Source organism: Lutra lutra, chromosome 6 (genome assembly GCF_902655055.1).
Source record: "Lutra lutra chromosome 6, mLutLut1.2, whole genome shotgun sequence".
NCBI classification, from domain to species: Eukaryota; Metazoa; Chordata; class Mammalia; order Carnivora; family Mustelidae; genus Lutra; species Lutra lutra.
This window is the reverse complement of record NC_062283.1, coordinates 14025268-14051259: the sequence shown is the minus strand read 5'-3', so window position 1 is coordinate 14051259 and position 25992 is coordinate 14025268. Positions and strand designations below refer to the sequence as shown.

At 44.5% G+C, this 25992-nt stretch overlaps 3 protein-coding genes across 17 annotated transcripts in view; 2 read left to right on the top strand and 1 right to left on the bottom strand.

Moving 5' to 3' along the window:
• The window catches only part of SIRT5 (sirtuin 5), a 39320-nt gene extending 28935 nt beyond the window's left edge, over positions 1–10385 (top strand). For 14 of the 15 annotated variants that reach the window (XM_047734400.1, XM_047734396.1, XM_047734405.1 and 11 more), the window contains one exon: positions 9986–10385. In XM_047734400.1, coding sequence (XP_047590356.1) covers positions 9986–10061 — 76 coding nt within the window. In that variant the 3' untranslated portion in view covers positions 10062–10385. Of the gene's footprint in view, positions 1–3519; positions 4281–9985 lie in introns of those variants that run through there. The other variant, XM_047734407.1, reaches the window with a different exon arrangement.
• A 3206-nt stretch (positions 10386–13591) lies between these two features.
• NOL7 (nucleolar protein 7) lies at positions 13592–17988 on the top strand. Its single transcript, XM_047734408.1, has 8 exons — positions 13592–13909; positions 13987–14047; positions 14711–14769; positions 16394–16425; positions 16664–16751; positions 17254–17375; positions 17454–17531; positions 17804–17988. Exons 1-8 carry the CDS (start codon positions 13644–13646, stop codon positions 17878–17880), a joined length of 783 nt encoding a protein of 260 aa, XP_047590364.1. The 5' UTR covers positions 13592–13643; the 3' UTR covers positions 17881–17988.
• Positions 17989–18624: 636 nt separating this feature from the next.
• The window catches only part of RANBP9 (RAN binding protein 9), an 89091-nt gene continuing 81723 nt past the window's right edge, over positions 18625–25992 (bottom strand). The window contains exons 13-14 of the mRNA XM_047734390.1: positions 23497–23608; positions 18625–19618 (exon numbers count right to left, since the gene is read on the bottom strand). Of these exons, the coding sequence (XP_047590346.1) occupies positions 19488–19618; positions 23497–23608 (243 nt within the window). The 3' untranslated portion in view covers positions 18625–19487. The remainder of the gene's footprint in view (positions 19619–23496; positions 23609–25992) is intronic.

Genomic DNA, 25992 nt, shown 5'->3' with positions numbered 1-25992 from the left:
TGCCTTTTTTTTTTTTTAAGATTTTATTTATTTATTTATTTGTCAGAGAGAGAGAGAGGGAGAACACAAGCAGGCAGAGCAGCAGGCAGAGGCAGAGACAGAAGCAGGCTCCCTGCTGGGCAAGGAGCCCAATGCAGGACTTGATCCCAAGACCCTGGGATCAGGACCTGAGCCGAAGGCAACGGCTTAACCAACTGAGCCACCCAGGCGTCCCTGGTCTATAGGTGCTTTGATTGAAGAACAAAATATCGGTAACTATAGATGAAGGCAGCCATGTCTTTTTCCAGGGGATTTGCCTTAGGGCTCTTGTTCACACTTGGAAAGTTCTTCTGGAATGAACATTTCACTTGTATTTTTCAGCAAGAGTTGGTAGCGGCATTAGGTGTGGGTGAGTTGAATACCCAACGCATAGCCGGGGTGATGTCCCTGTGGGCCTTCCTCCTTCATCACCCGCTGTGCCCCCAGGCAGTGGCCTGGTGAGCGCCTCTTTGGTCTCATTACCAAACACTCGCCGAATTACCAGATAGCCTCAGGATCGCTATTTGGGGCTGCATCATGGTGCTGATGCTGTCTCTCCTTTTTGTGTGGAATGTGGAGACCCTCAGACTATGCGTTTTTTGTCTCATTCTGAGTTCAATTTTATCCTCCCCTTCATTTTGCTTACTTTTTGGACCCTGGTTGTTTTATCTTCCCGTTTAATTTCATTTATATATTTTTATCAGTCTGCTTACTTCCTTTCTAAGGTAGAATATAAATAACTCATAAAGAAATGTGAATATCATAAATAGTATAAATATCATTTTAAATATTATAAACTTAAATTTATAATTTTAATACTTTTATAATAAAAATGTATAGTTTGAAATTATTATCAATAAAATGTAAGTCTTGACTGAAACTTGTTATCATTACGTAAAGCAATGGTTGTTACCTCAGCTACATATTTAAAAATATGGCTGGGTACCAAGTGTGAGATTCTGATGTAACTCTTCCAGTGGAACCTGGCCATCACAATTTCCAGGAACTTCCTAGATGAGTCTACCATGCAGCCAGGATGAGGCCCAGCATCCTGAGTCTTCACAGGGATAAAAAATGTGCCACAGACTCTGGAAATGCCCTTGATGACCCCCTTTGGGTGAGCTGGCTGAGTCTAATCTCCTCCGCGTCTTTTTAATCAGTACCGTTTGTGTCCTTGGCCCGCTTCTTCATTTGTGTGTAAGTGGTAGGAACGAGGAGGACATCCCTTTAGACGACTGCCTTCTATGTAAAACAGATTCTTTGAAAACTATACAGTGAGATAAATGAAAAGATCTGAACACGAGGAAGGACACTGGTGTCCGTGGACCAGACGACATCATAATGTCAAGGGGGCGGTACTCCCTGAATTGATTTACAGATACGGCTGGTCTCCACCCACAGTGCAGCTGGCTTCTTGGCTAAAACCAGCAAGGTGATCCTAAACTTCATATGGAAATGCAGGGGGCCCAGAAGAGCCAAAACAAAAAAGAAGGATGAAGTTAAAGAACTCAACTCAACACTTTGCAGTTTCAAAAGTTACTACGAATTTACAGTCATTAGGACAGCATAGCTCTAGTGTGAGGATAAACATACAGACAGGATTTAGAGTCCAGAAATAAACCCTCAGTGTGGGGCACCTGGGTGGCTCAGTGTGTTAAAGCCTCTGCCTTCTGCTCGGGTCGTGATCCCAGGGTTCTGGGATTGAGCCTCACTTCAGGCTCTCTGCTCAGCAGGGAGCCTGCTTCCCCCTCTCTGCCTGTCTCTCTGCCTACTTGTGATCTCTGTCAAATAAATAAAATCTTAAAAAAAATAAACCCTCAGTGTATGGCCAACCAATTTTTGGAAAGCGTCTGAAGGCAATTCAGGGAAAGAGTAGTCCTTTTAACAAGTGGTTCTGGAGGGACGCCTGGGTGGCTCAGTTGGTTGGACGACTGCCTTCGGCTCAGGTCGTGATCCTGGAGTCCCAGGATCGAGTCCCGCATTGGGCTCCCAGCTCCGTGGGGAGTCCGCTTCTCTCTCTGACCTTCTCCTCGCTCATGCTCTCTCTCACTGTCTCTCTCTCAAATAAATAAATAAAATCTTAAAAAAAAAAACAAAAAACAACAAAACAACAAATAGTTCTGGAATGGCTGAATTGCCACCTGCAGAAGAATGAAACTGGACTCCTTCTTCATACCATGTGCAGAAATTAACCCAAGTGGATCATGGATCTAAATATAAGAGCTGAAAGTATAAAATACTTTCAAGAAGATATAGGAGTAAGTCCTTATGACCTCGAGTTAGTCAAAGCCTCCATGACATGACATCAAAAGCGCAAGTAACATAAGAAAAATGGGCAACCTGGCTTTCCATCAACATTAGAAACCTCTGTGCTTCAGTGGGAGGAAATATTTGCAAGCCTAATATTTGATATGGGACTTGCATCCGGAATAGATAAAGAGCTCTCACAATTCAATAATAAAAAGAGAAGTCGTCCAATTTAGAAATGGGCTAAATATTTGAATAGACATTTCTCCAAATATATATACACAGTCAATAAGCATATTGAAAATATGCTGAACATTATTAAAATTAGGGAAGTTGAAATTAAAACCACCTGAGATACCCTTTAACAACCACTGGCATGGCTATAATTTAAAAAAAAAAAAAACCCAACAAGTGTTGGTGAAGAAACTGGCCCCCTGATCCATTGCTGGTGGAAAGGTACAATGACACCACTACGTTGGAAGACAGTCTGGCAGTTCCTCCAAAGGTTATATGCAGAGCTAACATAAGAACCCATGATTCTCATAGCAGCATTGTTCATCATAATCCAAGAGTGGGAACAATACAGATGTCCTTCATCTGATTAGTGGATAAAGGAAATGTGGTATTTATACAATGGAGTATTAGCCAGAAATGAATGATGTACTCATCCATGCGACAACATGAATGACCCTTGAAAACATTATACTAAGTGAAAGAAGCCAGACACATAAGACCACAAATCCCATGATTCCATTTATATGAGATATCCAGATATCGACAGGGACTCAGAGTGGATGAGAGGTTGTCTAGGGTTGGGTAGGGAGGAATGGAAAGTAACCATTAATGGGGACAGGTTTCCTTTTGGGGTGATGAAAGTGTTCTAAAGTCGATTGTGGTGATGGTTGTACAATTTTGTGAGTATACTAAAAAAAAATTAAATTATACATTCTAAACAGATTATATGTGAATGACATCTCAATGAAGGTGTCCTGTTAAAAATTAAATTCTCTTCTAACTTATCCCCTGAAAAATAGACATGAGGCCTCTAACATGCACTGTGGCACCTAGACTAGTGTGCTTATGTTAAAAATAAAGTAAAAGTAATGTCATAACCAGACAACTCAAGCCCCTCATCTGTTTGAAAGAGCATCAGAATCCTCCAAGAGTGGGATGGCATCCACTTCCTAAAGGAGGGAATGAGCTACATCCCTAGTCCCTTCTCCTGTGGTTTATTTTTAGTCCTGTGTTTTGCAGCTCTCCTCTACTAAGTAATGAAAACAAATCATCACGGTAGAAAAGTAACAAAACACAGGTCGGGGAAAAAGAAGAAAATAAGAGCAGAATCCTTCTACAAGCCCCATCCTTCTACAATCCGCCTTTCATGCCCTGGACTGAGCAGCAGCTCCTGGGCGTCCGCTGTGTGTGTCTTCAGAGGAAATTGAACTTGGTAGTTTTCCTGCAAGTTAAGAAGAGAATCCTGGCAGTTAAGGACATCATTTCGTAAGTTGGGCCTCCTGAAACTACAGACCTGACCCAGCCGCTTCTCTTTCTCAGCCAAAACTGTTCAGCTTCACGTCCTGAAAAGCTGCTGTGTCTCCTTTCAGACAGACCGGCTACTTGCTCGTTAGAAACTTTGATCAAATTTGACAAGCTACTCATTGACCCGGCACCAACGACATGAACCACGTTCTGTTTGTTGGCTTCTTGGGGGAGCTGCGGCTGTCCTTACCACTAAGTCTGGGAGTTTTCCCAGATGAGTGTAACTGACCAGCAAGGACAGTCGTGCTTTTATCTAGGAGTCATCAAAGCTGACATTTACAAGAGATGGAGGTGATCCTCTTACCTGTCTCAACTTTTCAGACAGGGAACCAGGCCCAGAGCAATTGAGTGTTTGAACACACAGCCTAACAAGGGCAGAATTTTCTCTTCCATCTCGTGTGCTAGATTTGGGTTGAAATTTACGCTAGGTCAGCAAACTGCTTCCTGTACGTCAAATTCACCCCGCATCTGTGTTTGTAAATAAAGTTTTATTGGTACTCAGACACAGCCACGCGTACCTGTATTGGCCACGGCTACTTTTGCACCTGCAACAGCACAACTGAGTCATTGCAACATACCCTGCTGGGCCTGCAAAGCCTAAAATGTGTTCTGTGGCTCTTTATAGAATGCAGTTTGCCAACAACTGCTCTAGGTTAATGAGAGCAATGAAAACTGGGATAATACGTCTTTTTAACCTAATTTCCTTTTACCTGAACAGGGAGCAGGGATGCTGCCTACCCTTTAAGCTTGGATCTCGCTGGACATCCGAGACCCTTGCTCAAATTGTTTATAGATTCCTTGCCCCAGTTCTAATTTAGAGACAGAGTCACAGAATTTGCCTCCCACTGAAATGTATTGATATTTTCAAGGTGTTAATTAGTTCTGGTTTGGCTTTTGTCATTTTCCCATCCCCCTTCATTGTCTCGGGGGAGTTCGACCAGCCATTACGGTTAGAGTAGATCCTAGGTGTTTGCAGATTGGGTGTCAAGGTTTTGACTGTTGTTCAGCCCCGGGGTCCTTGGTACATGAGGGTCTGTGCATTTGCTGAGGCAGAAATGGGATTTATGCTCACCCAAGAGATGGTGCACAGGGCCTTCCAAGCACCCCGGCCCTCCTGTGCCCTGTGTCCACCTTGTTTATCTTTGAATTTCTCTAAACTTTGGAATTCAGTTGAAGTCCACAGATATCTACTAAGTACCTACTATGTACTAGGTACTCGGTTCTAGGTACTTGGTACTCTGTACTAGGTGCTAGGTACACTATTCTAGATGCTCAGGATAGGAGGTACCAGCAAACTAAAAAATCTGCCATGTGAAGAAGACATTCTGGTGCTGGAGGCAAACAGTGTGCAGGAAGCATAATAAACATGCAAAGGCTAGAGCAGCCGAGACGGGGGGGCAGCCCGCTATGGCAAAAAGCAAAGGCAGAGCCGGAGGAGAGCGGACAGGCTGTAGGATTCAGCTGCGCAGTCAGGGTAGGCTTCACTGAGGAGACGTCTGAGCGGGCTTGCAGGAGGGGAAGGAGTTAGCTAAGGAGATTGACCAAGAGTGTTCCAGACACAGGATCACCTGGAACAGAGGCCCCCAAGCCAAAGCAGGCCTGGGAGGTGGGAGGGACAGCACTGGAGGTCAGTGTGGCCAGAGTTGAGGGAGGGAGGGGGCACGTCCCAGAAGAGGCGGTCAGTAAGGTCAGGAAGTAACACGTTTCTGCAGGAGAAGTGCCCCCAAAGAAATCCAACTATCAGCAGAGTTTGTAAACCTAAGAAGTTCCTAGACATGGTTTTATAGATTGCTTTATGTATTTGCTCGTCAAGAATCTAAAGGGTTTACTTTTTTTTTTTTTTTAGTTTTATTTATTTATTAGAGAGAGACAGAGCATGAGTAGGGAGGGGGAGGGGAGAGAAGCAGACTCGCTACGGAGCAGGGAGCCCGACGACGTGGGGCTCCATCCCAGGACCCTGCGATCATGACCTGAGCCGAAGGCAGACACTTAACCGACTGAGCCACCCAGGTGCCACAGAGTTTCCTTTTTTTTTTTTTCTTAAGATTTTATTTATTTATTTATTTGACAGAGACAGACACAGCAAGAGAGGGAACACAAGCAGAGGGAGAGGGAGAAGCAGGCTCCCTGCAAAGCAGGATCCCAAGACCCTGGGATCATGACCTGAGCCAAAGGCAGACGCTTAACGACTCAGCCACCGATGTGCCCAAGAGTTTACTTTTAATTTACAGTTGACCACAGTTGATAGGAAGACTGATGCCCAGCTGGGCTGCCTACTTGGCTGGACTGTCAGGTGTCAAGGGTGGGCAGCGAGGGCCCTACTCTTGGCTCGTACAGCCAGGCTCCTGGTTGGTCTGTTTATCAGAAAGTCATGTAAAGTCAGAATAATTTTAAAGGGACACATAGATGCCTTAACAAAATATACTTAAAGATACTTTAAAATATTTAATTTTACTTATTTTTTAAAAAGTTCATTTATAGCAAAATTCCATTCATTTATTTTGTTTTGCTTTGATAGAGCTGAAGGCCTTTTCTGTGATTCCGCAGGTCACCTGTCGTGCATCGATGATGCATCTAATCCTCCCGGTGTTCCCCAGATGCCCCTGAAGAGAAAGATCACCCCAGCCCTTATTTTGTAAAACAAAGCAGGCAGCCAAAAACAAACAAACAAACAAACAAAAAAACAAAATCCAGTCCCAAGGCACTAGACTTCCTGAATCAGAATTTCCAGAGGGTGAGGACTGTTTGTATATTCTACAAGTGGCCCAGGTGACTCTCATCATCTGGGATTCTGGGAGAACACTGGATTATGACCTCTGGTTTGGATACTTTTCTACATTTTTTTTCTTCTTTAAAGTGCAACAAGAGCTTATGAAAAGAAATTTGTGAAGCAGCCTTTCCCTTAGTCTTTCCCAGCCACGTTAGTTTATTTTTTTTATTATTTTTTAAAGATCTTATTTATTTATTTGTCAGAGAGAGAGAGTGAACACAAGTGGGGGTAGGGGTAGAGGGAGAAGCGGACCTTGCTGAGCAGGGAGCCCAATGCGGGGCTTGATCCCAGGACCCTGAGTGAGATCGTGACCTGAGCCAAAGGCAGATGCTTCATCGACTGAGCCGCCCAGGTGCTCTGTATACAAATCCTTTTTAACAACCTTCACCGTTTTCCTCCTTGAACTTGTGTTTCCATTCTGCTTTCACCCCAGAAATTCATATTCATGTAATACATTTTTATGCTTAAAATCTTTTGACTACCCTATTATGTTTCTGCAGCAAAATGTGGTATGAATCATTTGTTTTCAGTTTCCTGAAAACTTAAGAAATGTTTTATTAAAAAATTCCTCCGGATTGAATGATCACTAACAGTAATTTGTGGTATAGCTATTGAAAGCAGTAAACAAATGAATAATACATTTTGGTTAATAATTCCATAAAAATGAAATCTTACTGGAAATGCATGTCTTCATAGATGCATAGGACATGAATTTTTCGGGTTAGCCCCCGTGTCCCTGGCCGAGTGTTGGAAGGAAACCGAGTTCACAGTGTTCTATCCCAGTGTACCTGCAGTCACCAGCAACTAACCTGTAGTCAGATCGGGTTCACTGGCTTTCTGCAAATGAGAGAGGAATGGGGTGCATGTCCCCAAATGAAGGAAAAGGTGCAGTTGTTATAGGATTTGGAGGGGGAGGGTGGCGTTTTATAAGTGAAATTTAAGTGAAGCTGTTTTTGGTAGACTGAGCAGCCAGCAGCGCCGTGTGGGAGTCAAGTGCAGTCTGGCTGGAAATGTGGACACAGAGTCCTGTTTCCCTGGAGACCGCAAATTGAAGGTAGATGGATAACTGCGCAGACACCGCTATGTGAAGCTTGGTTCCGGGGTTAGAAAGCAAGGTTGCTGCTCGGTGGCAGTGACTTGGGTCCTTCAAGCACATTTATCCTTTAGTGCTATAATTTCTTTTTTTCTTTTTTTTTAAAGATTTTATTTGAGAAAGAATGAGAGAGAGAGCAAGAGAGAGCATGAGGTGGGGGGGAGGGTCAGAGGGAGAAGCAGACTCCCTGCCGAGTCTCCATCGGGACTCCAGGATCATGACCTGAGCCTAAGGCAATTGCTTAACCAACTGAGCCACCCAGGTTTCCTACCGCTGTAATTTCTAACAGCAGTTCTGGATAGCTTAGGATTTTAGAGTACAGAATTCCTCGGGGAGTGAAAAAGCAGTAGTCCCTCAAAGAAGGGAGTTGTTTTCATACTTTGTGCAATCGTCCTGGGAGAAAAAAAAATCTTGTTCCTATTTGCAGTTGGCTTCATCTGTGTCTCTTATTCTACCTAGTATGGGGGAGGACAGGCCAGATTTTTCCTGGCCAAGCTAAGTTTCACCTTTCCAATGTCAATTGTAATTCTTAGCTTTTACTTTTTATAGATGTAGGTCCTGAGAACGTGAGCCACGTAACTCCCCGGGAATGAAAGGAATTTTGTTATGGCATTGCCACTCAGATTTTGGACCTCTTCCGGAGTTATATGCTAAAATACACGCTGGAATTTTGTATCACATTTAGCCATCTTTTCATTGACAGTCCTATCAGAACAGACCCTCTTTCAAAGGGTTTTATTGAAAGCAAGAATGGGCTGGCCCTTCCTTGCCTTGTCACCCAATCTCGAGAAAGCATTTGCTGCCCGAGATACAAACCAGCATTTCAAGTGTCCCTTTATCTGGCCCCGCCTATGTTTTCATACTCTGTGATAAGGCAACAGGGTAAGATTCGGGGGTTGGAGGGGAACCAGCTTGCTCTTGCAAAGTAGGAGGAGGATGGATGTGGGAGGGAACACTCAAAAGTCACTTTCTCAGGAAGGAGAACATGTGCAAGTTGAGGCTATGGGAATTCCCGGGAAGTTCTCTGTGACTGGCTGTAATTTTGGGGAAGTCCTCAAGGTGCTGTAACTGCACCTGGGGAGCTTTCTGGTGGCAGGAGGAGTGGAGATGACATCTGGTTGGGGTTGTCCATTAGCCACACTCTATTCAGAGAGAGGAGTATTTGAGGGCTCAGGCATTCATGATCTGGTTGTGTCAAGAATAAACAATATGGGGCACCTGGGTGGCTTGGTTGGTTGAGCGTCTGCCTTCGGCTCAGGCCATGATCCCGGAGTCCTGGGATCGAGTCCTGCATCGGGCTCCCTGCTCGGCAGGGAGTCTGCTTCTCCCTCTGACCTTCTCCCCTCTCATGCTCTGTCACTCTCTCTCAAATGAATAAATAAGATCTTTTAAAAAAGGAATAAACAATATGAATACTGAATTACCTTGAGCATAAGCTTTTTCATTTTTAACTGTGCTCAACTGGTTTTCCTCTGAATACATTAGAAAATCCTGCTTTTCCAGGATTTTCTAAATTCTGCATTCAGAGTTGTTGTTTTTCCTTCCTGTTGTGTTTTCCCCTTGAAGGAAGCAGAAATGAAATTTTCTTATTTCTTTCTCCTCTTTGCTCTTTTTTTTTTTTTTTAAAGATTTTATTTATTTATTTGACAGAGAGATCACAAGTAGGCAGAGAGAGAGAGAGAGAGAGGAGGAAGCAGGCTCTCTGCCGAGCAGAGAGCCCGATGCGGGACTCGATCCCAGGACCCTGAGAGCATGACCTGAGCCGAAAGCAGAGGCTTAATCCCCTGAGCCACCCAGGTGCCCTCCTCTTTGCTCTTTTTGCTTATTTCTACTTTCTGACTATAAGGCAGTTGTCGTAAGGTCCCACGGATGGCTTGAGTGTGCTGTTCGCTCAGCTACGATGTTCATGGTCTGTGTGGTGCCTGCGGGTATTTTTCTTGTGTCCTTAGTGCATCAGAATCCTGTTTTTCTTAGTATATAGACTTCGTAAAACTTAGTGCTTCAGTTACGAGGTTGGCCATACCATTCCAAAATGCACTTTGCAGCAAATGTCTCCCCTATCCCTTAAATGAAATTCTTGTTTCTAGCACCTAAATTCCAGGCAGTTGCTTTCCCAAATTCCCTCGATCCCTGGGACCAACCAGGAAGGAAATGTCTACATCTAGAGTTATCCGAAACTAGATGAAAAAAGGGAGAACGAAGGTCATAATACCGTATTTGTGAGAACTGGGATTTTGCTTTGGGTGTAACTCAGAAATGTGTGACTTGCTGAAGTGGTCTGTTGATTTTTCTAACTCTGCTTATCTGTCCTGTTGCAGGTTCCATTTCCAGGGACCATGTGGTACTACTCTTCCCGAAGCCCTTGCTCCTCATGAAACTGAAAATGTTTCTTAGTTGCCCTGCGGAAAGAAGAAATCGTAGTACCTCGTACTAAGTACCTGGCAAGTACTTAGAGTACTTAGAGAGAGACAAGAGGAGAACCAGTCGTGGGATGGTGAGCTAAAGACTGGAAGATCTCAGAATACCCTCCAATACCCTGGCTGGAATCCCACCTGATGATAAGTGATGGGGGCCTAGAAGCAACAATAGCAAGCACTCTTAGAAATCAGCAAACCGTCAAGTTAATACATCTTGTTTTGCGTGGGCTTAAACATAAGATATCTCATGGGTGTTTGGTTGGTCCTGGAAAGGGAAAATTATTTGTAATTAGATTATCTTTTTTAAAAAGTCATTATCCTGCTTGAATTGTTGCCATCCAGACACAGAGAGAAGAGGGCTAAAACCTTGGTATTTCTGATTTTTGCCAAGTTTTGGCGGAAAATAAAATTACTCTCTATGTAGGTCATTTATTGTATAAAGATCTTACCCCAAGAGATGTCTTTGTTGGGGGCTTTTCCTTTTCAGCATTTACTGTGTTTGGCTGCCTTACTTCACAGTGTGTGGGATAGCTCACCACAAGAACTCATGCAAGGAAGGAAAAGAAAAGTAGCATCAAGATAGAAAATCAGGATGAGAAAAATAAACGGTGCAAATATATGGACTCCCAGGATAAACACAGCTGCCTTAAATTGAGTACTGGCCTCCTTAGCAGTCGAGGGGGAAAGGGAGAGTTGACGTTGACTGTTTCTTAATATCATAAACACAGAAGCATTACAGTCCCTGTGGGGGCCCACCAAGCTTTCCCAGACAGTGAATTCTGAAGGTTTTTTGGGTTTTTTTTCCCCTACGGACTTTAAAAAATTGTGCTCATATTACCTTGGAGTCAGGTAATAGGATTACAGCTCTCTGCTCAAGCCTTACCTCCTAGGGCCCTTGGAATGCCTGCTGTGTGGTCTGACTAGCAGGAGTGGCCCTTATCCATGTAGGGAGGTCCTACATGCATAGGTCCTGGATCAGGTCAGCTCCCCGGGTGGTTACACCCCTGAGCCACATTGCCTCAGCCCCTTACAACAAAATTATATTTAATGCTACACCCTTGGCTTTTGTAGAAACAGGCAAGACAAGGTCACATAAAACTTTTTTTTTAAATATATTTTTAAAAATTTATTTGACAGAGATCACAAGTAGGTAGGGAGGCAGGCAGAGGAAAAGGGGGAAGCAGGCTCCCTGCTGAGCAGAGAGCCTGATGCAGGGCTCCATCCCAGGACCCTGAGATCATGATCCGAGCTGCAGAGGCTCAACCCACTGAGCCACCCAGGCGCCCCCACATAAAAGTTATTCCTGTACAAGTCATAACTTTAAATAAATCCCAGAGGTTCTTTCCATTGGCAAGGAGGGATGTCCAAAACTTATAAGGCATAGGGCTCCTGAGGGCCCAATTCACACTTCGCATGAGTGGGTCAAAGGATGTACACAGAGGGGGTCTCATATAATGCAGTTTTTCTACCTGAAATACCATCATTTATTGTTAATAGGTTTGTTGTTGGGCTTCTCAAAGTTAAATTCATACATTTTCCTAGTGTTAGGAATTATGAAATTTGGCACATTGTCTCAGTGAGTCTGATTTTATTTTTACTCTGTAATTTCCATCTGACCACGGTCCTGATATTTCATAACTTTTTTGCGACTCCTGTCCACTCATCCTGGGCCTTTGGTACCAGCAGCAGCTTTTGTTTTGGTTTGGTTTTGTGTTTTGCCATTTTTGTTCATGTTTTGATTTTGTTAGGGAAGATGAAAAATTTGAAAATACAAAAATGTATGTGACATTTAATTCAATGTCTACCTTATGATAGACATTAGAAATAAAATGATCAGTAAGATATGGACCTTACCCTCAAGGAGGTCACAGAATGGTTGGGACAATTGTCTTGTGAACTATTTTACAGAGTAGTAACCACAGTAAAGAAATTTGTGCAAGATTCAGAGGAGAATGCAATTAGAGATGAGTGGAGTAGAGATGGGGTCATTGTTAAGGTGTTTGAAAGCCTTTAAGAGGAAGTCAGCCCCAGTGGCAGTTTTGGAAGTATAAATAGTTCCACGTGGAGGAGTATCGGTAGAGGAAATAGCATGTACCAATGCCTAGCAAGTGTGCAACAGCTTGGTTTGCTCAGCCAGTGATGAGTCATTTCGTGTTGTATAATGAGTGGGAGAAGATAAACCCAGAGATCAGAGATCTGGGGAGTGGAGGGATAGAAGCAGTGCTAGGGTTGCTTTCACAAAGCAGTGGTGAAGTCATTCTTTCACCAGATTCAGGGTTTGTGCTGGACCAGCCACTGTTCAAGGTCCTGGGGTTAGAGCAGGGCACCAGTCCGGGACCCTGTTCTCGCAGAGCTTACATCCTAATGCGAGAGTTAGATGATAAGCTGTTAGGGGAGTGGTGTCGGTGATGGACAGAGGCGTGTACACTCCAGGGGCAGGTGGTCAGGGAAGCCTGGGAAATGGCGGCTGAGGTCGCCAAGCACAGGTCTGGTGCTGACCATTGACTTAAGCCTGCATCTGTCAACTTGTTCCTGTCAGTGCCAGGACTGAAAGGCATCACGTCCTGTTGCTACAGCGCAATTGTGCCCTTGGAAGGAGATGTCACGTCTTTGGGGTCAGGGAGTGAATGGAACTGAATCTACAAATACTGATCACTTGGATCCGATGTGAAAGTTAATAAAGGGAAATCTTACTAAAATGGAGTTGGGAGGTTCAGCAGGGGCAGGTCTCACGCTCTACCACTTGTCCTTAATTGCAAATCCAACAGGAAGAGACGGTGGACCTGGGAGGTGAATAGGCTTCATTACCTCCGCGGAAGACCTTCCTCCCGCCCCAGCAACAGCCAGCCAAAGAGAAGGCACTGTATCTCTAATCCCCAGCTGACTCCAATGGACTTTTTATGACAGCCTCTCCCAACTTCCCCCTCTCCTCTAAAAAAGATCATGCAGCCCTTAGTTTGGGGGACTTGCTGATGGTTTTGCCAACAGCTTGCTTGCCTGGCAACTCTCTGCTGTTCCGGAATACACCCATTTTTTCCTGCTGATAAAGCAACTGGCGGTTTTGTTTTTTAAAGTTAACAGGACCAAGTGGATCCCGGTGTTAGGTAGAGTCACCGGGGCTTGTGGTCACACGTTCCTGGGCTCCTGGACGCCAAAGCCCGTGGCAGCCGTACTGGAGGAGGGGGGACCCAGGCAACCCTGCTGTCAGCTTCCCCGCGGTCTCACGATGGCTCTCCCCTTCTAGAAACAAGCCTCATTCCGTCCTGCGCTCACTGCGGAACTTCTAGTCGCTTATTTGAAGTGGAGAGAAATCCAGAGGGCGTCCCGGGAGGAGAAAGCTCCCTGAGGAGTGAAGATAACAACGTCCTAACTGCTCTACTGTCCGTTCCGTAGGCCACGCCCTTTCCGGCTCTGCGCATGCGCATCCGCCGTCCCGCGGCCATCTCCCCAACTGCACCTGCAGGGGGCGACGCAAGTCGCGTCGCTTGCGCTTTGCGTCACGCTGCGCTTGCGCGTTGCTTCCGGGTCAGAGGCCAGACGGTCGGACGCTGCGCGGACTATGGTACAGCTCCGGCCGCGCGCGTCCCGCATCCCGGCCTCGGCGATGGTAGACGAGGGCCAGCCCCCCTCCGAAGAGGAGGAGGAGGCGGAGCACGGCCTGTTGCTCGGGCAGCCCAGCAGCGGCGCGGCCGCGGAGCCGCTGGAGGAAGAAGATGAGGAAGGGGACGACGAGTTTGACGACGAGGCCCCGGAGGAGCTGACTTTCGCCAGCGCCCAGGCGGAAGCACGAGAAGAGGAGCGGCGGGTTCGGGAGTCGGTGCGCAGGTTCGGAGCCCGCCGCCGGCCGGGAGAACCGCCCCTTCCCGCGCATGTTGCCCCGCACTAACTTGTCACTCTTTCAGGGATAAAACGCTCCTGAAGGAGAAGAGGAAGCGCCGCGAGGAGCTGTTCATTGAACAAAAGGTTAGAGGGTAGGGAGGCGTCTCCCTATTTTAAAGCACGCGGCCGGGGTTGAGTGCCGGTGTGTGGAGCCACAGCTGGGGGGCCTGGGGGTGGGGAAGGTCGCTAACGTGCCTCAGAACGGCGAAAACAAAGGCGCGGGAGCTCTTTGCTGTCCGCTTGAGAACGGGAATGGGAAGGTCGTGAATTCGAGGTTCGAGGGTTCCTCCCACCTGGGACAGTACAGCCTCGTCATTTAGTCTCGCGGAGGTCGTTTCTCTATCCGAAATTGGGTCGCTGTGAGAATTATGAGGTGCTTTGTAAACCGAGGGCTGTACAGCGGAGTATGGTTGCTTTGCTCTCTGACGTTTGGCAGATGGGCGGCACAGAACGGACTCGAGGGGGACGGGACTTAATTGCGCTCAGTGCAGAACTGGGTCCTTTGGGGTGGCATACGGTGGGCAGCCTTGCCAGGCTTCACCAGGTCTTCCAGAGAATGTGGAATAGGTACTGAGCTCCGTGCGCCCCGCCGTCCCACCACTCAGAGATCGTGGGGCAGGGCTCAGCCCAGTTCATTCATTCTGTCTCGGTGTGAAGCTGCCCTTAAAATCAGCAACTTCAGAAGCAAGTGGGGGCGTACTGTCATGCACCTCCCTGCTGATCAGTGTTTTAATGTTTTTATCTAAGAAAAGAAAACTCCTTCCAGATAACATTCTAGAGAAGTTAACTACAGCTGGACCGACGAAGTAAGTAATGGATCTTGTTACAGACACCTGTGAGTTACGAATTGGTACGTTTATTTGAATCCAAGTAATGTAAGTAATAAAAGGCTACATAGCAGATATTTGAATCTGGTGGGAAAGGTGGAGGAAATTAACTCCAATTTTCAGTCTTTTGCCGATTCTTTGTTCATTCCTGTAGCTAACTCTGGCTTCTGAGTTACTGATCCCAGGGTGTTCAGTCAATAAATGCTTGTGCTGCTGTCCTCGTACTAGGGGCAGGATAGATGGTGGGGAGTAAAGTAATGTCTTGGGACTTAGCATTTAGTGGAGTAGGAGACACTGTCCACAGGCTCCCGGAGGTCCTGTCCTGTACTTACCTTGGCTGCTATGGCTTCATTCATTTTTTAGCAGCTCTGCCCTCTCTTGAATGGTTAAAGGCAAATGCTGTCATCCTCTTTCTCCTCTGTCCCGTGAAATCAAATGTTAATAAACTTAGACTTCTGAATGTTGGGTAATTTTTTATGCCCCCCCTTTGCTTCTCCTAAATGCTTTTATTTAATAAAGATTTTTTAATGTCTTTTTTTTTTTTTTTAAGACTTTATTTATTTGACAGAGACACAGCGAGGGGGTGGAAGAGGGAGAAACAGGCTTCCTGCCGAGCAGGGAGCCTGATGTGGGGCTCAGTCCCAGGACCCTGAGATCATGACCTGAGCTGAAGGTAGATGCTTAACAACTGAGCCACCCAGGCGCCCTTTTAATAAAGATTTTTGTCAGAGAAAGAGCATAAGCAGGGAGCGGCATGCAGAGGAGAAGCAGGCTCCCCACTGAGCTAGGGGCCTGGTGTGGGGTTCAATCCTAGAACCTGGGATCATGACCTGAGCCAAAGGCAGACACTTAACTGAGTCACCCAGGGTCCCTCCTAACTGCCTTCATTTCAGAAGTTTCATCCCGTATTTTTTATCTAGGCCACTGGTTCTTAAATTTTCAGCAGAAGAACTTTTCCAAAGTTATTCAGATCCTGAATATAATGCATTCAGATGCATTTGGTGGCATATCCCCTTCCCTCTCTAGAAACCAGGCTCACGTGTCATCTCTTCCTTCTACTCCTACTCCCCTGACCCCATCACTTCCTCCTCTGTGTAGACTGTGCAAGTGCTTCTGTATGGGAATCTCCCTGTTGTATTTTGTCAGCTTACATTTAAGTCTCTCCTACCAGTACTCCTTGAGGCTAGTCCTTGTCTCCATCCCGGTGTTTGTGCCTGAACTGCTGATTGAATCCTTTGTGATTTCTCCAGATAAAAGGATGCCGTCCTACCACCTTTCACTTCGTATTCTGAGTTACTGTTACATAACTCACTTTTTTCTTAAGTCCTTAACTGTTAACTACAGCAGTCTGCTTCAGTCGAAGTTTGCTAATATGCTTTCACAACTTACATTCTAAGAAGTCCCTCCGAGTATATGCTGGTTTGGGCACTGGCAGCGGTGCGGCAGGAGGGACTTCTTTCCGAAAATGATCCTGAGTAAAAACTGAGGTTGGTGGTAATGAAAGGGGGATACCTTATTTGTAAAGCCAGATGGAATTGTGTAGTAAGTGAAGTCGTCTTTGCTATCTGCCATACCAATCCGTGTTTCCATTATTCTTCCTTAGCATAAAGAAACCGCCAGGAAAGCTGAAAGAAGGTATGAACTGCTCTGACTTAAATAACTTCTCATAGAAGTGTCAAGTGCATTTGTAGACACCTGCAGCCAAATGTCCCTGGCCCTAAGAGAGCGTGTAGCTTGGACCTGTTCTGTTTCTTACAAATAAGAATTGCGTTGAAATTGGTATGAGTGGATGTTTAAAGTGAACTCCAGTAAATGTTTCTGCTTTACTTTTACCTAATTACTAACTTGAAATAAAACTCAATTTTTTTTTTAGCTAATTTGCAGAAGAAAAAGGAAGAATATGAAAAAGGCAGTGACTCTAAGAACACTAAAGAGAAAGTACAAAAAGTACAGTCTGTTGGGTAAGAGTCGTCTTTCTTTTCACCTAGAATGTAAAGGTGACCAGACTGTGGGAAAACCAATTCTGATATTTACATAAGAATGTCAGTTTACGGGCGCCTGGGTGGCTCGGTGGGTTAAGCCGGTGGGTTAAGCCGCTGCCTTCGGCTCAGGTAATGATCTCAGGGTCCTGGGATCGAGTCCCGCATCGGGCTCTCTGCTCAGCAGGAAGCCTGCTTCCCTCTCTCTTTCTCTCTCTCTGCCTCTCTACTTGTGATCTCTCTCTGTCAAATAAATAAATAAAATCTTTAAAAAAAAAAAGAATATCGGTTTACTAAGACATAATTGTTAGTCCACTTCTAGTAAAATAAAATAGTTCTGTGACTTCGTTTTCTTCATCCTCTGTGCATATACAAAAGTAGGATTTTGGTTTTTTCGCTTTTTGAAATAACAAAAATGTTTTTAATTTTCGAAGTAAACACGTTTTCAGACTTGCTCATTTGGACCTTTTGTGTTGGTCACCAGCCAGAATAAAAGCTACGTGGCTCTAAGGCTCAAAGATCAAGATCTAAGAGACGCGCGGCAGCAAGCGGCCAAGGCCTTCATACAGAATTCTTTGTATGGTCCGGGAACCAACAGAACTACTAGTAAGTTCTTCACAGACTGTTTCTCTCACTTTTTACTGCAAATTAAACAAAGAAATGAGAAATAATTATCTTTTCTAGTAAATAAGTTCCTGTCTCTTGAAAATAAGAGGTTACCAGTGAAAAAAGCTGCAGCTCAGTTTCTGAATAATGCTTGGGGTAAGATCGAGTTTTCTTCTTTTATATATTGAAAAATGTTCTTTTTTAAGGAGACAGTAAACAAGCACAAAACATCAGTGTTTTCCTTATAATGGCTTCTGTATTAGTATGTTAAAGTTGCTTTCTTTTGAAAAATAGATCAGCATGTACATACATCTATACAATCTGATTTAATAAGTGTGATTTTAGTATTCATAGAATCTTAAACTTTGGAATTATTTCTTGGGAATTTTATATCTAATATTCTTACTGCACAAAATTTTCTGTTTTAGGAACCCAGAAAAAACAAAATGCAAAGAGGTTTAAAAGACGGTGGATGGTCAGGAAAATGAAAACTTCTAAGAAGTAAAGCTAAATGAAGAATGAGAACTTGTATGTACTTGTATGTATAGTATTCAGTTATGTGGCTTAGAGAATTAGTTTTTCTGAAAATCTAATAAATCATTTATAAATCGTTTTGAAAGGTCATTGCAAAAATCCTAGATCTTTGGGGGAAGCCCCACCACCTCACTTCATCCTTCTGGAGCCTTGCTGTCTTTGAGGATTACACTGGAAGGAAAAGCAACTTCAAAGGAATTGTTTTCCTTTTTATGAGTGTTTATGCATTTAACTGAAAGTGGGTCTTCCCCGCAGTGCTGGGCGCGCAGCAGGAGTGGCAGGGCGAGAGGAGGCATGGACAGGTTAGGGGTTCCCAGCTGCAGCTCTCAGATGTCCTCGCCTTGCAGGTGTTTTGGTGAGAATTTGTTTCATAGAACACAGAAAAGGAAAGAAGTCACTCAGAGAGTGCAGTATCTAAGTATCATTATTCAGGCGTCTGTACACACAAAGTTCATAGTCAGCCAAGGGATATGGTTATCTTGGTTACTTTACGGACAAGCCACGTGTGCCACACTGTAGTTTTTACAGAAACAGATTTCCTGTTGTCCGCAGCACCCCACTCTCAGGTTTGACTGATCCGGAGGCTGATGCTCTGAAGGCAGTCTTGGGTTGTAGAACTCAGATTTATAGTATAAACCATTCGTTTTAATTGCTCTAATTTTCTATTAATCGGAATATGCAGGTACCTGATATATAAACTCAACTGACACTCTAGTATCTGTAATAGTAAATTTTTAATGGCTGGTTAATTATATCACTACATTTTTATTGCAATATAGTACTCATTTAAGCACTTAAAAATGGAAGGTGTACAAAGATTAAATTAAGACACGGTAAATTGACTAAATATTTGGTTTTTATATAAATAAAGGTCATAACCACACTGTTGACATGTAATACTGTTATAATACAACAGTTAAACTGTGAGTCTACAACAGAAGTCGTCTGTAGTTAAACAGGAAACAAAGTTGAAAAAGACCATGTTAAAACAAAACTACTGGGACTAACAGGTCGGGATTGTAAGTAGCAACAAACATATTCACTCAGCTCCTGAGTATTTCAAGTTTTACAGTACACATTAAAAATGATTTCTTCCATCAACACTATAAATTCAAACTGTCGGATGTTTATGCGTTTTGCAAGTTACACTGATTGAATGCTTATATGGGAGTGGGGGTCGGAGCATCTCCCGATTTGAAGTTTACATCACCCACATGCTAACACAAACACAACTTGTTCCGTTTTCCTTCCCCCCTCTCCCCCAAACAAAGGCGGCAGGATTTTTTGGTTTCTTTTAGATAATTGTTTTAAAGGATTTGTGATGATCAATTTGAATGTCTGAAATTCAGTAATATTTAACTCTTAGACAACTAAGAGGTTAAAGATGGAAAATAATTTCTCCTAACACCAAGTTAGAAAATCATTTGCATCATGCTGTAAACTAGGAAGCAATGTAAAGCGACAAAAACCTGTCCCCAGTACATAATTAAAAAAATCTAAATTTCAAATCAGCAGAGCTGGTCTACTTCCATGTTGACTATATGCCACAGTACGCGTGCGCGCTCCCGAAATGCACGGCTAATGCAGGCAGTCTTCCACTGCGGCAAACGCACAGGATCCGATTCCTGATCGAGCCATCAGTCCTAGACACTGTGTGGCCTGTCCCATTGCTAGGGCAAGTGGAGGTTGCTTTGGCAGATTGTGGGTTTCTGAGGAAAAATGATTAAAAATGGAAATAGCAATTAGCAAGACATTTTCTAAAAACTCTCTGTTGGGAAGATACTGCATTTCTCTAAAAATGAGCCAACGTCTACACTGCTCTTAGTGACCTAACTAGTGAGGGTAGTAACTTCTAAGCCAATGCGGACTGTCTTGGACATGCTGCTCTGACTAGGTAGTAGTACGGATAGTAGGTATTCATCTGTTAAGAGAAATGCTTGCAGAATTTGACTTTTAAACCTTTAGGTACTTAAAAACTTTCATATTAATTACGGCTGGAAAGATGTAATTTGTTCCCTGATACCTACAGTGAGGAGTAGGGAAGATTTAGTATTTCCCTTCAGCTTCACTAAAGTCAGCTGACTTGCCAGAAAAAGACAGCAGGTTTTCAGTAGAAGTTTCAGTGCTGGATTCTTCCCCTTCTGGGTAGAGGACCCAACTGAGGCTAAGTATCTCCAAGGCACAGTGTTAACAGGCGAGTGTTAACTTGGGTTTCTAGGGGGCCTAATGGTGATGGTGGCCATGAGTGATGATAAAAGCAAAATCACCCTCTGATCCTGGAGTTAATTTATAATTGACAGATAACTGCCCATAAATTAGTTTTCAGGGTCATGCATACCCCAAAATGGTCAACTACAGTACAGATGTTAATTATCAAAATCTGTTCTTTATCAGAGATTTAAAAAATGAACTACTGGGGAAAGTGGCCAACCAGCTAGAAGCTAGTGATCTCGGTGGGGATGTCCACAATTTAAGTTTATACAGATTCACAATTAATACGATTACTAATCAGTCGTTTGTAGGCATAGTTGATAACCAAGGGCAAAAACCATGATACTGGCTGGTAAGGCTCCCTATGACTGAACTCAACTCTGGATTCCAAATCTGCAGTGTGGTGGGAGAAAGAAAAGATGCAGAAGGAATGGAGCCAAAAAGCGGGGGGGGGGGGGGGAATTCAGGATTTAAAAGAGAAAATAGGATCAAGAATATAAGAATCAAAAATATGGCAGAAAAGGCACACAGACTGGGGAGAAAGTATGGTTTGAAAAGTGGTCTGTGGGTTAGGGTTAGTAAGGTCCTAGCTATTATTTGGCAACACTATTTAGCTAAACTTGGATGATGATAAACATTTTTTGCCAAGTCTAATCCAAGCAGGACCGACTTTTACAGTTCTGCTGTGAGTTGAGAACAATTTTTTATATAAAATCAGTGTAACAGAATAAAAACTGAAAAGGAAACATTTTCTCCAGACTTTCTTTTGTATAGGGAAGTAACGTTGCTCAAAGGTAGGCATCTGGAGGTACTCTACTTTGGTGAGGGGCAGGGGCATATGGTTAATAAGCATTTTTAAGGGCGCGTGGGTGGCTCAGTGGGTTAAGCCACTGCCTTCGGCTCAGGTCATGATCTCAGGGTCCTGGGATCGAGTCCCGCATCGGGCTCTCTGCTCAGCAGGGAGCCTGCTTCCCTCTCTCTCTGCCTGCCTCTCTGCCTGCTTGTGATCTCTCTCTGTCAAATAAATAAAATCTTAAAAAAAAAAAAAAAAGCATTTTTAAGGGTTTTTTTGGGATATAGAACTTACTGGAATTACATGCAATTAATATAACTTTAAGCACTAGAGATGAAACTAAAACATAAAACATAAAACAAAACATAAAAGCATATTTATAAATCTGTACACTGACCTATAGCAATCTGCTAATCTTGTCATTCTGTAGGAATTCTATCAATATAAATTTAAGTACAATATAGCTAAACCTACATACTACATAATATGTAGCACAGTATATAAGAATATGTATATCTTGCATAGTGGTCCTAAATTTAATATTTAATATCTGAATTCCCTTAAAGAACCCAAGATATAAAAAAAAAACCTCCTGCGAAAAAACTGGTTACTCCAATAATTCTTTCTAGAAGATGTGGCATATATATACAATGGACTATTACTCGGCTGCAAAGAAAACAATGAAATCTTGCCATTTGCAACGCTGTGGTCTGGAGCTAGGGCGTACTATGCTTCGTGAAGTCAGTAGGAGAAGGACAAGTACCATATGATCTCACTCACGTGGAGATTAAGAAACAAAGCATGAACACTGGGGAAGGGGGGAAAAAAGCAAACCACAAGACCCGTAAAGACAGAACAAACAGGGCTGGCGGAGGCGGAGGCGGGTGGGTGGTGGGCTAGCGGGGGGATGGGCATTAAAGAGAGCACTTGTGATGAGCACTGGGTGTTGCATGTAAGCGATGAATCGCTGACTTCTGAAACCAGCGATACACTGTATGTTAACTAACTGGAACTGAAATAAAAATTTGGAGGAAAAAATAAAAACAGAAGGAAATTCTTTCTAAGTCTGAGTTTTACCTATAAATGTAGCTGAAATTAAGCCTTCATGTTTACTTATCATGTAGTAATTTCAAAAAGACAATTAGAGTAAACCATAATCTGCCCTATAACCCCAGGATTGCTATTAAATCCTATTTCTACCAACAGAGCTAAATGAATTTCCTATAACCAAAGAACACAACACATTAATCAAAGAAAATTCACATTATTTATTACATACAAATTCTAAATTTAAGGAAACAGCACAAAAGATGACTTACTTTTTTTTTAGTAACTGTTCTTACTCCAAACACCCCACTATGATACCTTAACACACAACGAATTAACAGTTGGCCCTGAGAAGCAGGGCTGTGAACTGCACAGGTACACGTCCAAGTGGCCCTTCTCTGGATCCAGCAGTGTGTTTCCCCTTAGGTTTTCTTCCCATCCCTTCTCTAGCTTTACTGCAAGAACCCAGCACAGGAGGCATATAACACAGAACACGTAACCGAGCGCTCCTGTTCCTGGTAAGGCTCCCAGCCAGCGGCAGGCTCTCGGTAGTTAGGTTTTGGGGGAGTCAAAAGTTAACGTGCAAATTTTTGACTGTGCAGCAGGGCTGGTACCCCAAACCCCACATTCCTCAAGGGTCAACTGTAATTAACTTCTGTAAGAGCAAATAAATGGATTAAGGCTCAACTATGACTACTTGCTTCCTTTACATTGTGGCCAAGAGCCCTGGCCCTCTACATGTCTCCCTGTCTAAAATGTTCTCGAAGCTACTCTTTGCGGCACTGCTCTCCTGCACCTAAAAAATAGTCTGAAACATGTTTAAGCCTCCACACCTGACAGGGCCAAGCTGTAAGAAAACACTTCTAGAGTGGAGTCTCATTTTAGCAGAGGAAGTAGATTCTAAAGTCAGGTGAAAAATCACTCTTACAAATTACATTTGAAAAGAAGTATCCGGAAATTAGAAGACCGTTTCACCTAAACAACCCTGTAGAATTTGTACGTAAACGCACAGGATGTCGCCGAGTTCACACACCTAGTGCGACTATTCAGTACACAAACGCCGTCCCAAGTCTCCGCAGCGAGCGGCCCACAGCAACAGCGGCTCGTGGCCCGTCACTCGGGCTCACCTCAGCCAAGCCTCGCTCCTGACGCTGCCGCTCTTCCCTGCCCACCCTCTGTGCGCGGGAAGGGCACCCGGCGGAATACACTCAACTTTAGTGCAAACGTCGTGCTACTCCAGGAGCTGCTGCTGCCTGGCGCGCGCCCGGCAGCCTCAGTCCAGAAATGCTTCTGCAACCTGCGCACAAAAACTTCGCGACTTCCCCAGGTGTCTCCCAAAGTACTGTTCAGTCCATCTGAATGCACTTCATCTGGAACTGAGACAATGGAGGGGAAGGTTTCTGTATTCCAAAATAATTCTAACTTTTAAGAAATGTAGAAAGCATTTCCCCTTAAGACTTTACCAAAACAGAAATCCCAGCGCAAATACCACCTCCAACATTCAGAGAGTCTCGTTGAAGCTGTGGTTTTACTCACCTAATATTGCACTGTTAAGAGCTGAGCACACGGGTTCTCTCTGAATTGGGTCAAGCTGATTTCCAACTGGGCTGTTCCAAGGGTCTGAGTAAGCGAGTAAACTGAATGCGTCCTGTTGAAAACAGAGTTTGGTTTTTAATTCAAACATTTAAACCACCATGGTCCCCCCTAGCTACGAAGTTGAGAGACAAGTAAAATACACAGCTTCATGGCCCTAGACTACTGTCACAACCCACCTACCCCTATGCTTAGGCTGTATGTTTTTTAACAACTAGATTATGCAACAAAGCCCAAGCTGTTTTCATTTCTCTTTACTGTAAACAGCCATTCTCATTAATCTTCCCCCATCCCTACAACACATGCGGAACAGTAGAATTAAAACGAATTCTTCTGGAATGTGCTAATTAAAGAGGAAGACAAAAACATGCAGATGCTCTATAATTTATTACCACTGATACAAATTTGACGTTAAAAGCATAGGGCCTCCCTGTGTATTTTTTTAAACAGATGTGGGGACTCGCTACAACTCACTGGATATCATTTTCTCACTCAGGAATCAAAAAAATTAAACTGGCTCCCCTTCCCGAACATTCAGTAGTTCCAACTATCCTCAAGCCACCCTTCCCAAAGGAAGTGACACACGGTCTTTTCAATCGCTCTTTGTCTTCTTTCTATGGGAGGTGCATAGGACCGTGGTTTCAAACACTGCTTTCAAGTTCAAGCTGCATTATCAGCTGCTGTGTGGCCTCTGGCGGGCAAAGGCCTAAGTGTCCATTTCCTCATCTCTACAGAAGAGGTCCTGCCTGAGAAGGTCGTGAGGACGAACAGCTCAATGAAGTTAGCAGTGTCAGTTCATTCTAACCTTTCAACACGTGATTTTTTTTCTTTAAAGAATAAAATCTTTATTCTTTACTCCCTCACAATTTGAGGGAGTGAGCGAGCAAGGGGAGTGGGAGAGTCAGAGGGACAAGCAGACTCCCCGCTGAGCAGGAAACCTGACTTGGGGCTACATCGCAGGACCCTGAGGTCACGACCGGAGCCAAAGGCAGGCACTTAACCGAATGAGCCACCCAGACGTCGTCGCATTTTGCCACCAGTCAGTGCCCTCATGTGGAGCACCAGTATAGGTCTAGAGAGACAAGTAACAGGACACCTTCCCATTCAGAAGGCATACGTGGAAAAGTGCTGCGGAAACCATTCATCAGTGAATTCGGTAACGACACTTCGGAAACGCTGGTTTCGGACACGCGGAAGGCTGAAATTGCTAAAGCAAAGTATTCCCAGGTACAGCCGCACTGACGTTCCTCTACTGAACTCCCCGGCGCTCAGGCGGGGGAAGGGCTGGGGCCGGCCCGCGTCGCGCACACCGGCCTCCGCGCTGCGGAGCTAGAGAACCGCCCGCACGGCTCTAGCTGTCCCCGAGGCCACCAGGCAGGACACACGTGCGGCTCGCCCAAGGTCTGACACTGATGAATCTCTCCCTCGTGCCAGACAGCCTGAAAGGTCTCTGAAGACAAAAATGTATTACCCTATTCTGAGTCCCCTGCAGCCATGGGTGCACGCGGGGTCCAGGGAAGCAGCTTCCCACACCCGCCAATCACTCGAGCGGCTGCTTCCGGTGCGCCCCGCGGAGCTGCTCAGTTCCCCATCCCAGTTCCCTTCCTCTGGGCTTGGAGAGACGATTCATGTCCTACCACCTGGAAAGCCAACTCTGATCAATCACATTATTCCTAAAGGACTGATCTTCGCTCAAGACTTAATTTACCCAACAACCACCTAACGGAGGACCATCCCCATACTACGGATCCATTTTTCAAGTACACCGAAGAGTTGCCCAGGAACAACGGGTGTATGAAACCTTTAAGCACGAGACTACCCCGTTGGGGCTACAGACCCAGACATGCTACCAAAAAGAAATGGTGCACCCCCTAATCTCAAATCCAGACCATCCTTGTGTTTACACCTTCCTTAGTATTTAAGACAAGACCTCGTGGAAGATGGCGATCATGTGTCACGCACTAATACCGGGTGCAGTCATCTTGTAAGCACGAACATGGACAGACTCATTTTATCGTCACAATAACCTCAGGACGGGAATACTGCTGTGCCCAACTTAGAAGCAAACCGAGGCTGAGAGAGTTTGAGAGCACGCAGCTGGTGCAGAAGTCACTTAGGAAGATGCAGTTTCTTTAAATTGCCACTCTAAATACTAGGACAAAAAATGTCCAAAATTTTGCTCTAATATTTTCAAAACTGTGGAATACAGTATTGCACAAAGCTGCCAGACGCTTAGGCCACAGCTGGCAATCCCCAGGGAGGGCCGCCACTGCTTCGAGGACCCCCAAGGTCTTAGAGGAAAGTCAGACACATAAATAAACAAGGTGCGGTGCGCCACGCGTTAACGGAGTATGTTGTGTCAGGTGACCCAATCCCAGAAAGAGCCCCAAGCTCCATGGAAACAGGCTGAGAGAAAAGCAGGCCTGGATGGAACCACAG